The sequence below is a fragment of the Ochlerotatus camptorhynchus genome, unplaced genomic scaffold (genome assembly GCF_037179485.1).
Source record: "Ochlerotatus camptorhynchus isolate MF236.1 unplaced genomic scaffold, CSIRO-AGI_Acam_v1.1 ptg000213l, whole genome shotgun sequence".
In the NCBI taxonomy this organism is placed as follows: Eukaryota; Metazoa; Arthropoda; class Insecta; order Diptera; family Culicidae; genus Ochlerotatus; species Ochlerotatus camptorhynchus.
Window position 1 is genome coordinate 7,165,208 of NW_027040703.1, and position 13,387 is coordinate 7,178,594.

At 42.3% G+C, this 13,387-nt stretch overlaps 2 protein-coding genes across 3 annotated transcripts in view; one reads left to right on the forward strand and one right to left on the reverse strand.

Annotated features, from left to right (window-relative positions):
- Window positions 1-13,387, forward strand: part of LOC135703430 (regulator of nonsense transcripts 3B-like) — a 406,370-nt gene that overhangs the window by 342,750 nt on the left and 50,233 nt on the right. The window lies entirely within an intron of this gene.
- Window positions 1-13,387, reverse strand: part of LOC135703410 (putative mediator of RNA polymerase II transcription subunit 26) — a 57,121-nt gene that overhangs the window by 7,824 nt on the left and 35,910 nt on the right. For both annotated transcript variants that reach the window (XM_065224611.1, XM_065224610.1), the window contains 4 exons: window positions 13,112-13,313; window positions 12,813-13,047; window positions 12,655-12,747; window positions 12,216-12,383 (listed from right to left, as the gene is read on the reverse strand). In XM_065224611.1, coding sequence (XP_065080683.1) covers window positions 12,216-12,383; window positions 12,655-12,747; window positions 12,813-13,047; window positions 13,112-13,313 — 698 coding nt within the window. The remainder of the gene's footprint in view (window positions 1-12,215; window positions 12,384-12,654; window positions 12,748-12,812; window positions 13,048-13,111; window positions 13,314-13,387) is intronic.

Below are 13,387 nucleotides of genomic sequence, written 5' to 3' on the forward strand. Positions count from 1 at the left end.
TTGACGTTTTGATCAACCGTGTATGTTGTTTAATTCTTGAGTTATGATAACTTGAATGCGTCCAAATTTACTTTGAATCGGTCTTTATTCGCTGTATTAGATAGCAGATCGTTCATTCTTTCATCGAACTGTGTGTCGAAATAATCCGGAAAACTTGAACATTTTGCTAAATTGAGATTCAAAGGATTGCCTTGTGAATTATAGCCATAAGAAATCGGTATGATGACCATTGATTTGCCATATGAAACATCACTGATAAAAAATCCGCGCCAGCCCGGATTCGAACTTTAAAATCGAACTTTCAATCAGCAAAATAAGCTATGGAAATTCATAAGTGTTTTGCATTACATATGTATCTCCACTATATTATATAATATAACGAAAGGATTTTAACCCGACCAGTGCATAAAGTCCTGGTCCTAACTAACATTGATTCTCTTCATCGACTTTCTCTTCCGTTAATAACTTGATTACAGAACCGTTTCTTATCGTGTTTGGCGTAATAGATGCTAGAGCAGCTATAGAATACACCATGCTAGATAATAGCAAAAGATAGTCTATTTTGTGACGCTTCTGTAAGAGTAGAGGTAGCTAAAGGGTGTCCACGATGAAATTGCCACACTATGAAATTGCTCTAACTTTTTAACCGTTGGGTAGAATTTAATGAAAATTTGGGTGGATTTAGTTCATAGTGCATTATTTACATCCTGCAAGTTTTAAAGTCCTGTGATCAAAACTCGCGGAAATGGAGTCGAAAGAACAGCTCGTGCGTGATAAAATCTTGCGCATTCATCACGAGAACAAGGATCTCTCGCATCGTTCCATCGCTAAAACGTTGGGAATCGCGAATTCCACGGTGTCGCGAGTGATTAAGCGGTTCGAGGAACGGTTGACCACCGATCGGAAGCCCAGAAGTGAAGGAAAAAGTATTCCGTACAACACCAAAAATCACAACCGCGTAGTTGGGGCCTTCAACCGAAATCCGAACGCTTCCGTTAGGGATGTGGCTAAGAAGCTGCACCTAAGCCGAAGTTTTGTCCAGAAGGCCAAAACTAAGGCTGGGCTTCGAACGTTCAAGGTACAAAAGGCCCCTAATCGCGACGAGAAGCAGAACAAGTCCGCCAAAACCCGTGCCAGGAAGTTGTACCTCAACATGCTGACGAAAGTTGAATGCTGCATCATGGACGACGAAACATATGTGAAGGCCGACTTCAAACAGATCCCCGGCAACCTGTTTTTCACGGCCAAGGATAAGTTCAGCGTTCCGGAGCATGTCCGCACTCAGAAGATGTCCAAATTTGCGAAGAAATTCCTGGTTTGGCAAGCCATCTGCACGTGCGGGAAGCGGAGTGCACCTTTCGTGACCCAGGACACGATGAACGGACAGGTGTACATAAAAGAGTGCCTCCAGAAGCGGCTGCTTCCTCTCCTGAAGGCCCACAACGTCCCAACAATCTTCTGGCCGGATTTGGCCTCATGCCACTACTCCAAGGACGTGCTGAAGTGGTATGCGGACAATAAGGTCAATTTCGTGCCGAAAATGTTCAACCCTCCCAACACTCCGGAGCTCCGCCCCATCGAGAAGTACTGGGCGATTATGAAGCAGTACCTTCTTAAACGACCTAAGGTAGTGAAGACAGTCGAGGAACTGAAGAAAGTATGGGTTTACATGCAAAAAACGGTTGATTCACAGGTTGTGCAGAATCTTATGGCCGGGGTTAAGGCCAAGGTGCGGGCATTTGCGTATGGACTGTAAATAAAATACGAGTAAAATGGTAAAATGAAGTTTAATAGTTATTTCTCAATCCCTGAAAATTTGATGGCAATCGGATGAAAGCTCGAATTTTGCGAATCAATTTTGTGTGTGGCAATTTCATCGTGGACACCCTTTAAGGCATTTAAGAACAATGCATTAGGTCCTAAAAACATTCTAACAGTAACAATTTTACTGCATTATCTGTATCTAAAATTATATCCATAATTTGAAGTCGACATTAATCGTTGTTGTTATTCACATCGTCGTGATTTTGCGCTGTTAAATTTGATTATTTTTTATCACACGGGCTATGCTATCGTTGTTCGTTTTTCCCGTTCTGTAGACTTGCAAAATTTTACCGGTTGTTAGTGGAAAGTGCAGTTCGTTGCGATAATCGTCTATTTGGAGCATATTCCGTGTTGTGAAATAGTGAAAAAGTTATCTAATCGGTCATCTTGTAGTGTTTACTGTTGTGTTATTGTCGATATCAGACGCTCTGCAGAATCCAACTCCTCCTTGCGTATTAGAGCATCTCCACCGCTGTTTCTAAATTAGATTTGGAAACTGAGCCTGAGCATGACTTCCGCCTGTGACCAATGCGCTAAACCAGTTAAAGGCGATGAAGAATCCGTCTTCTGCATGGCTTTTTGCGACAGGATGATTCACCTGAAATGCGGCGGCTCAAAGCTGAACAAGGCTTTTCTGAATATTGTCCACACTAGCCCGAACTTGTTTTGGATGTGCAACGAGTGCGCGAAGCTGATGAAATGTGCCCGGTTCAAAACTGCTGTTTCGTCGTTTGGCAGTGCGATTAATTCTATCACCGAGCAACAGGAAATCGCACACGCTGAGCTTAGGAAGGAAATTACTAAGCAAGGACAGCAGATCGCTCAGCTGTCGAAACGAATCGCATTGACAGCTCCAACTCACTTGAGTTCCGGCGATCTTATGCGGCGCCGCGATGAAGGCTCGCTCACCAGCAAACCACTTGTTGGTGGTACTAAAGCAGTAACGGATGACAATGTCTTTACCGAGGTCCTTACCCACCGAGCTGTTTTGGCTGTACCTTTCTTGTATACATCCTAGCGTGAAATCGGATTCAATCGAGAAGCTGGTCAAAGGTTGTTCTCAACTCCCATCTCCGGACTAGACCCAGTATGCTGATTCAGAATTGGATGCCGCGATGTGAATTGGAACGCTGTAAACCAGAACGCACTGTCTGTCGCATTATGGGAGACCTCGAACCACTCGATCCAGTCACGCTAGCTGTTTCCCGCCATCGAAGTCGTTCTATTTCCTGCCATCAGCGTCGTTCTGGACCTGCGGTCGAGTCCGGTGGTGGGGTCAGGCAAGTATGCATACATTAGTTACAGTAATTTTCCTGATCAGCTTCCGTGCTCCAGTGCAACGCCTCAAGCATCTGCCGGCTATTTCCAGTTGATAAGCACTATTGATACTGCTCATTCACAACATCCGCTTTACTGTTCGAACAATCCTAATTCATCTCCGGGACGCACAATAGACCGCTCTTTGGAAGCTCCTGGTTCCTCCAGCCCATTTGTCAGCCCAAGTACAATTAATATATTGACTATTCACTGATGCCTGATGCCGATCAAATTTTCAGCAATTCGGACTATGATAGTCATTGTGATGAAGCCTCCGTAACTCCCATTCCTGGGAACCCAGAACGCGCCGTAGAAAGCCCCATGGAAGTCCTCAATCCCTCCGTCTCAGTCCTACCATCAGCAGCCTTCGTTCATCATAGTCGTTCCGGACCTGCTGTCGGATGTGGAGAGGAGGTCCCAAGTAACCAACAAGCCGGTTAATCGGTATATAAGGCTGCTATACGACTGATTTAATGTTCGGAAACCCTATATTTACCTTATATCGCAAAAAGGGCGATTATCGGGTAGTTAGCGGAAATGGTGGTTACTTGGGGTCTTCCAACTTGAAGATGGTCAGTTATTACCTGATGTATCTGTGATTTCCAGGGAGAGCAGTCGTTCGATTCCTTGCCGCAAGCAGGACGTCGTGATCCTAGGTCCTGACTACGAGGTCTTTCGTTGCGATCGGAATCCTAACAACAGCCGTAAGTTTACTGGTGGATGTGTCCTTGTAGCTGTCCGTGGAGGGTTGGAGGCAAAGGCCATCGAGAACGATTCATGGAACTATGTGGAGCAGGTTTGGAAAGGGTGATCGCACACTATTTCTATGCGCTCTGTACATTCCACCTGATCGAGTCCAGGACAATGAACTCATCGATACTCACTGTCGGTCAGTTTTCACAGTTATCGAAAGTGCCACTCCAGTTGATGAGATATTCATTTTTGGTGACTTCAATCTGCCAGGCGTTTCGTGGAGTTCATCTCATAACGGATTCCTGTTCCCAGATCCTGATAGCTCTACATTTCACGCAGGAGCTATTAGCCTTCTCGACAACTACAGCGCAACGACGCTTTCTCAAATTAAACATGTATTTAACGAAAATGACCGTAGTTTGGACCTCTGCTTCGTGAGCACACAGGACAGGGCTCCATTAATTTTCTCGGCTCCTTGTGCACTAACTAAGCTAAGTTCCACATCACCCTCCTCTAATTGTCACTGTTGAGGACAAACTCGTGCGTGATTTCGACGATTATCCTGCTACGGTTTCTTATGACTTCCGTAAAGCTGACCACCGTAGCATCATAGATGTATTGTCTAGCATGGTATGGGAGAACATCCTTGATCTAGATGACGTTGAGGCTGCAGCGCAAACCTTTTCACATGTCTTGGCATATGTCATTGACAGACACGACCTGAAAAAAACTCACCACAAAGTGTCTCACCCTTCCTGGCAGACGAGAGAGCTACGTATAGGTTGAAGTCAATCAAGAGAGCAGCATTGAGAAGATTTACGAAGTATCGCACGCTTCGTCTGAAACTACATTATGAGAATTTTCAACGAGGCATCCAGCGCAAACTTAAGCTACACCCGAAATCCTTTTGGAACTACGTGAACGAGCAACGTAGGGAATCCGGCCTCCCATCGTTTATGGAATTCCACGGAGAAGTTGCTGGCTCCGTTCAGGATATATGCTACCTTTTTTCCGAAAAGTTTGCCAGTGTATTCACTAATGAGATACTAACTGACGACCATATTAACCTGGCTGCCAGGAACGTTCCAGTAAATGATCAAACGCTGGGTGCAATTGATGTTAATGCTGAGATGATTTCTAAGGCCACGACTCTGCTCAAGTTATCCTTCAATCCTGGACCTGATGGAGTTCCATCTGCATTTTTGAAGCGACATATTGCTAGCTTGTTAATTCCGCTTCTTCGCCTGTTCCGAATGTCTCTCTCCAGTGGCATATTTCCATCTTGCTGGAAATTTGCGCACGTTTCCCGTCCACAAAAAAAGAAGGAAACGAGCTGTGGATAACTATCGAGGAATTGCATCGTGAAGTGCCGTTTTGAAGCTATTCGAGTTAGTGATTATGGAACCGTTGCTGTCCCATTGCAAGCAGTATTTGAGTGCTGATCAACATTGGTTTACTGTCGGCCGCTCTACAACCACCAATCTGCGGTGTCTCACATCGCATATAACCGAAAGCATGTCGGATCGGGTTCAAACGGACGTTAACCAAGTTGAACCATGCTTTTGCGATTGCTAAACTCGGCAGACTCGGTGTATGTGGTAATCTTCTGAGTTGGCTTCGATCACATCTTACCGGTCGGCAACTAAAGTTTGCCATCGGAGATTGCAGATCAGCTAGCTTCTTCGCCACATCAGGTATATCTCAGGGAAGCCACATGGGACCGTTAATATTTATACTGTACTTCAACGACGTGCTTCTGGTCATCGAAACTCCTCGGTTATCATATGCAGATGACCTCAAAATCTTCTTACGAATCTGCTCCATTGCTGACTGTCACTTTCTTCAACGTCAGCTGAATGTATTCGCTAGTTGGTGCAGGTTAAACAGAAAGGTAGTAAACCCAGCCAAATGCTCCGCTATTACGTTCTCACGAAGACAACAACCGATAAAATTTAGCTATGACCTGCTTGGCTCGACAATCGAACGTGTGAATCAGGTGAAAGACTTGGGTGTGATCTTGGATTCGCAGCTTTCATTCAAGCAACACATTGCATATGTTGTTGATAAGGCGTCAAGAACTTAAGGGTTCATTTTTAGGATAGCTAAAAACTTCACTGATATCTACTGTCTAAAATCTCTCTATTGTTCGCTTGTTCGATCGACGCTTGAATATTGTTCAGCGGTTTGGAACCCAAACTACAACAACAGTGCCGAGAGAATCGAATCTGTTCAACGGCGCTTTCTTCGTTTTGCGTTGCGTAGATTGCCTTGGAATGAGCCGTTTCGATCACCCAGTTACGAAAGCCATTGTCAACTTATCGACCTAGAACTTCTCCGGACTAGAAGAGGCACAAGCAGAGCCCTAACCGTGGCCAATATCCTGCAAGAAAGGACAGATTGCGAGGCTATCCTTAGGTGAATTGACCTGAATGTTCAACCCCGATCGCTTCGTAATAACCGTATGCTAAGACTGCCTGTACGTCGCACAAATTATGGAGCATACGGTGCGATTTGCGGACTGCAGAGAACATTCAACAGAGTTGCATCTGTTTTCGACTTTCATCTTCGTCAAAAGTTTTCTTCTGTTTTTCGCCGGCAGAAGTAACTGACTATAAGATATATGTTTTTTAATGTTTTTTTATGTTATGACCATGCTTGAATGTATTTTTTTACTATCATCATGTTTGACTATGTTCTCTACGGACGCTGTCTTGCTCGTGTAGAGCAAATAAAGGATCTCGGCGTTACCTTGGACTGCAGACTCACGTTCAGAATCCACTACAATGACATCATGTACTTCCAATTGTGCCAAACAATAAGTTCTATTGTATTTTAACTATTCTTGACAATTGAATTTATGGTAACTACTTATACAAAACTATAATGGACATCGCTACAGCTGCTGACGAGATGATAATCATTGGCGACTTCAATATACCAGCAATTTCTTGGCGATCATCTTACGGTGGATTCCTGTATCCGGACCACGACCGTTCTACATTTCACTCAAGAGCTGTAAGCCCTTTGGATCATTACAGTAACGCCACTCTTAAGTAAATCAACCACGTGGATAATGAGAACAATCGTAGCTTAGACCTTTGCTTCGTCACCACTCAAGATACTGCTCCGCATTTGTCTATGGCTGTTTCTCCGTTGATAAAGACTGTTCCACACCATCCTCCTTTACTTATTGCACTTGAAGGCAACCAAATTCCTGAGGTCATTCCACCTAGGGGGAGCGGTCTCCTACGATTTCCGAAATGCTGACCACGACAGTATCGGGAAACTTCTTTCGAATTTGGGCTGGCACAGGATACTCATCCCTGCCGATGTCAATGCAGCTGCCCAAACGCTCTCGCATATGTTGGCTTACGTCATTGAGCGACACGTTCCGAAAAAAGTTCCTAAACAAGGTAATCATCATCCTTGGCAAACAAGTGAACTCCGTAGGTTAAAGTCTTCTAAAGGACTATTATGCGAGGATCAATCATGCGTATCAACGAATCAGTCGCCAATGTTACCGGCGTTATCAACGAGATGTTCAACGGAAGCTTCGATCTCACCCGAAAACTTTTTGGAATTATGTGAATGAGCAACGAAAGGAGTCTGGCCTTCCATCGACTATGGCACTGAACGGCGAAGAAGCTTCATCCCCTCAGGATATTTGCCGTCTGTTCTCCACCAAATTTGCGAGTTTATTCTCGTATGAGAACCTACCTGACAAGCACGTTTCTCTAGCAGCCAGTAATGTTCCAATGTCTGGTCAATCTTTGGCAGCTATCAACATCGACCTCGCTATGATAACTAGGGCGGCTTCGCAACTGAAGTCTTCATTTAAGCCTGAACACATCGATAGCCTGGTGGATCCTCTCTGCCTTCTGTTCGAAATATCCCTCTCCAGAGGGGTGTTTCCTTCCTGCTGGAAATCAGCTGAGATGTTTCCAGTGCATAAGAAGGGATGCAAAAGAAACATCGACAACTATCGCGGCATCGTTGTGTGCCATATCTAAACTGTACGAGTTGGTCATTAAGCAACCATTAGTCTCTCACTTCAAACAGCACTTGAGCGAAGACCAGCATGGTTTCATGGCAGGACGGTCGACTACTTCCAACCTTCTGTGTCTCACCTCGTACATTACGGAGAGTATGACAGACCATATGCAAACAGATGTCATCTACACTGACCTAGCAGCCGCCTTTGACAAGTTGAACCATCCTATAGCGATCGCCAAACTGGATAGGCTCGGTATAAACGGCAGTCTCCTACGATGGTTCGCATCCTATCGATCTGATCGTCAGTTGGAAGTTGCAATCGACGACTGCCGATCTCCTTCGTTCCCTGCCACTTCGGGTATTCCGCAAGGTAGCCACCTCGGCCCGTTGATATTTCTTGTGTATTTCAACGACGTCAATTTCGTCCTCGACGGTCCACGACTGTCGTTCGCCGACGACATGAAAATCTAACTCCGAATTCGAGCCATCGCTGACTGTCACCTTCTCCAACTCCGACTCAACGGTTTTGCTAATTGGTGCCAACTGAACCGCATGGTTGTAAATCCAACAAAATGTTCAGTAATCACGTTTTCACGGAAGAAACATCCAATTACATTCAGTTATATCCTAGAAGGCGTTGACGTACATCGTGTGAATCACATTAAGGAACTGGGAGTCATCTTAGATTTTCAACTCACATACAGCCAGTATATCTCGCACGTGATCGACAAGGCATCCAGAACGCTCGGCTTCATTTTCAGGATAGCTAAAAGTTTCACGGACATCTACTGTGTGTAGTCGCTTTACTACTTCCTCGTCCGGTCGGTGTTAGAATACTGCTGCCCTGTATGGAATCCCAATTACCAAAACAGTGTACAAAGAGTAGAGTCTATTCAACGACGATTCATCTGGTTTGCCCTTCGAAGATTGCCTTGGATGGATCCTCATCGCCTTCCAAGCTACGAAAGTCGGTGCCAGTTAATTCACCTGGATCCTTTGTGGAGTCGAAGAGATACGACAACGTTCAACCACGAGCACTCCGTAACAACGCAATGCTGAGGATACCTTTTCGTCGTACAAACTATAGTTCGTATGGTGCTATCAATGGGCTACAAAGGGTTTCTAATCGTGTTGCTTCCTTATTTGATTTTCACTTGGCACGCGAGACGCTGCGTCAGAGATTCCGTGATATATTTTTAAGAATTAGGAATTAAGTTCAGGGCTGGTAGTGGATATGTAATATAATAGTAGTGACTTTAGTGACTAAAATAACGAAAATAGTGACCAAATAGTGACTTTAAAGCAATAAAAAGTGACTAATAGTGACATTTATTGATCGGAAAAAATGGTTACAATATTTAGTTGATTGCAACCCACTTCGAGAAATTTTATTAACTCACAATCACAACCCATCCTGAGCATTTTTCATGCTCCTTTAAAATAAAACAAATAATGGTTAACCAATTCCATAATTTGCCCGAAAAAATTTTTTTTTGTTAGGAAAATCGGGAAAAAGACGCGAATTCGAACTCACCGGGAAAAAATCGAGAAAAGCCCGTGAATTTCGATGACAAACCGGGAAAAATAAGATTCTGGACCTTTAAACAATTGCAAGACCCTGGACTGGAAAATGTTTTCAGGATACAATCACTTTAAAGAACTAAATACTGTGAACATTTTGAAAAGATTTTAGAATGATAACAACAATGTTTTTTAGAGAAAAATACCAATAGATCTTTTTTTTTAAGAGCTCTAAGATTTCACTAGAACTCCCAGTCATTTGTGGGACTTCAGACGTTCAGAGTAGAATCTTCAGGTAGTTCTGTTGGAAAATTCTTGACGATTGTGAAGCTGATTCCAGATTAATTTCAAATGAATATTCAAAATAAGTTTTTAGAAGAATTGTGATGACAATTCGAAGGAAATTTTTAGAAAATTTAAGATAATATCAAGCGAACTCTAAAGAGAGTTTCATTGATCTCACGATAAATACCAAGGGAATTGAATTTTGAAGGAACAATTCCAAAGGAATTCTGAGATGAGTTTAATGAGAACTCCAAGTTTATTTCCAAGAGCATCTCGAGAAGAATTTCAAAGGTATTCTGAGAAGAATTTTAAAGGTATTCTGAGGAGAATTTCAAGCGAATTTTCAGAAGAATTTAGTGGAGAGCTCCAATATAATTATAAGCAGAATTGTATGACAATTCTGAGGAGAATTGCATAAAAATTATAAGGAATATTCAGACTAATTCTAAATAGAATGCAAGGAGTATGTAAGGAAGTTTCAGTAAGTTTTTTCGAAACGAATCTTATGATGAATTCTTCGATCTCAAAACAACCGGCCAAATCACCAAAATTAGGGGAAAACCCCGGGAAATTACAAATTGGAATTTGCTGTTAACCATAATTATGGCTAATGCAAATTTGATTTTTGTTTTATGCCACCCCAAATTTGAAAATTTAGCTCTTTTTAAAATTGTTTTCCACTATACGGTTTATCATGAAAGTACACAAAATATTGTTTTTATTATTAATTTATGAATTTATTATTAAATGAGTTGCTTATATGTAAATTTATTCCTTTTTTGTCCAAGAAGAAATCTTCTGGAACGAGGAAAATTTTCCAAGATGGAAAGATCGTGAATGCAATCTTACTCATATTGGAGTCAAGTTCACTTAAATTTGCAAAAACGTATGTCACAAGAATGAGTCATTTTTTACTCAAAGATGCGTAAATGTCACTCATATATGAATAAATGTTATTCAAATATGTGTGATATTTGCTCATATTTGATTAAAAATTTACTCAAATGCAACTTTTAGTGAACGGGACTCACATATGAGCCAGATTCATTTGCCGTGTAGAATATTTTCCATGCATCTCGGACTTAACCTCTGGAAATCGAAAAAAAATTATAGATTTCGGGATACATTTTAGAGATTTTGGACCAATTTTTCGCTTAAGCATTCGAAATCTTTAAGACAAACAAGTTAAGAAACGACCCGGAATAATTATCATATTTTGAATACATGGAATGTAAGTTCACTGTCCTTAAAGAATTTAAATACTTTTGAAACGTAAATAACATTTTATGATCTAGGGCATAGATTTTTTTCTAAATGAAATGTTAATGATACCGAGCTTCAAAGATTTTTCAAAATTATAGTCTTTGAAAAAAATGTCTAGCGCAATTAAAATTTCCTAGACCATTATTCGAAATAACTAAGACTTGGAAAACTTCCAAGATCACGAAGTAAAGAAGCCAGGATGTTGGAATCAGATTTTTTATCGAAACCCCTGAAATTTGCGATAAAATGTTGACTATTTCGAGATCACAAGGCAAAGGAAAAACTTAGAAATTGTATAATCTGGTCTGGAAAAAATCGAAGATAACGGACCTGAATGTCAAGATCACGAAGATGAAAAAAATAAAAATATTAGTGATTCCATCAGCACCAATTGAACAGTTCGCAACTCTTTTTTGTCGGACTTTACACGCTGATTTTTAATAAATCTTTTAACACAAATTTGTTGCTAAATCAATCTGTTACTTACTTGATGTCATTTTTTAAAGGCATATTATTTACTCTTGACATTATTAGTCGTAAAATAGTGACTTTAGTGACTAAATTTTAAGAAATAGTGACTTTAGTGACTTTTAGGTGAAAAAAGTGACTTTTCAGTGACTGGCTTTAAAATAGTGACCAAGTCACTAAAAAGTGACCTGCTACCAGCCCTGTAAGTTGGACTTCACGACCTTTGCAGCTTGTTACTTCTTGACTATATTGTATTTCCTAGTATTGCTTAATCCATCATTAGGACTAAACCCAGTCTGTTGATGTAGAACCAAATAAACAAAAACTGTACAAAATAAGTTGCTGGATGGTGGTGAAACATTGTTCTACTGGTATTTTGAAAATATTCAAAAAGTCCCTTTCAGTTAGCGAACGTTTAGTGTATTTCGCTTACCATTGTTGGATTTTGTTGCGGGCATTCAATTAAGCAATATAAACCTTGATTTAAACATCCGAAACATGATCATTAATCAATCTTCAGATTTCGCTCAGTGTACAAAAATACCACGTTGAGAACAATTCTACACCTGCACGCAGATACGGAATGGTTCACTACAAACGGATACTCTTCATACAAACACCCGACCGCAAAACAGGGTGCACAATTCTACACCTATTCAATATAAAAATAGAATACTCTCGCAGCGTACAACGAACGGGAGCGCCTCTCTGCTGCCAACGTGCTCGGCTCTTTACAAAGGGGAACAGCAAAAACGTGCGAAAGAAAAAAAAACGCACGCAGCTTTTTGTTTGGGTGCTCTTCTTTATCGACCCCGTACTACCGCATTCATTTTTCTGCTTATGCCACTTACCTCAATATCGAGCTGCAACGTGAAGAACGGTTGAATATTGTCGGTGGGATGATCGCCTTCGCGGTGCACACGTGATCGCAGCTTTCCGCCGAAGATGTCACTCATCGGCGATCGGCCAAAATCGGTCGTACGGGTGACGGTTCCCTTGTTACGGTTTCCACGGATGACCTAAAGGAAATAAATCATACCGTTTAGTGATAAAAATCTTTTGCCACAATCATACTGTTTCCCATCAATCTTAGATGATAAGGAATCGTAAGTTCCTGAGACTATCATCTTACACACAGACGGGAGTTCACTATCCCCACCATATGCCACAGATTATGAGATTGAAAGCTCAAGCTCTGCCGGCTTAAGGATGGTGGGGTGAGGGGGATTCGAACCGGTCACTAGAGGATTCGCAATATGTCGCCTCTACCATCGGAACTACTAAGCCTACCTTCCAATCGTCCTGATCGTCGGGGTGGACTTCTCCGTTGGCCGCATCGTCACCATTGACGTCGGAGGATTCGTTTTTGCTTAGTTTCATCAACTGTAAAAAAGGGGAAAATTTGTTGAAATTAACATGACTTACACCGCCGGAAGCATTGAAATCACCTCGATCATCTCATCGTTTAATCGGTTCAGTACACAACCTAGGAACTCTTCGGCATCCTCCTGGCGACCTTCGACTTGGAAAATGTCCGACCGGAGAAGATTCAGCATTTTGTGGATCATCAGCGGTTCGATCGGCGAATCACACTGAATTTCCGGGGTTTCGTCCTTCTTGGACTTGTCACGCAGCACCTTGGAACGCAGCGGCAGGGTGCAGAACTCGGCCACCAGAGCGGTCCTATGGAATCGAAAGAAGGGTTCGTTTTTGGTTACTGTCCGAATCCGAATGCATTGGAACTTACATAGCATCTATGAACGGCTTCTGGTGTTTGCTGTTCCGAGCAGCCGGAAGCGACCGGATAGCACGCATCAGGTGGTAGAACGGCGGACAGGCCACCAGGGCCTGCAGGATGGCGTTGATGTAGCAGTAGTTGGAACGATTGATCAGTCCCCGAGGCAGGATGCTAATGCTGTTGTTTTCGATTTGGTATGCACTTAGGAATTCTGCATTTAGAAAGGGAATTCAGATTTAGTTGATGCGGTTTTTTCGAAACACTACATTTTTAGATAAGAAAACA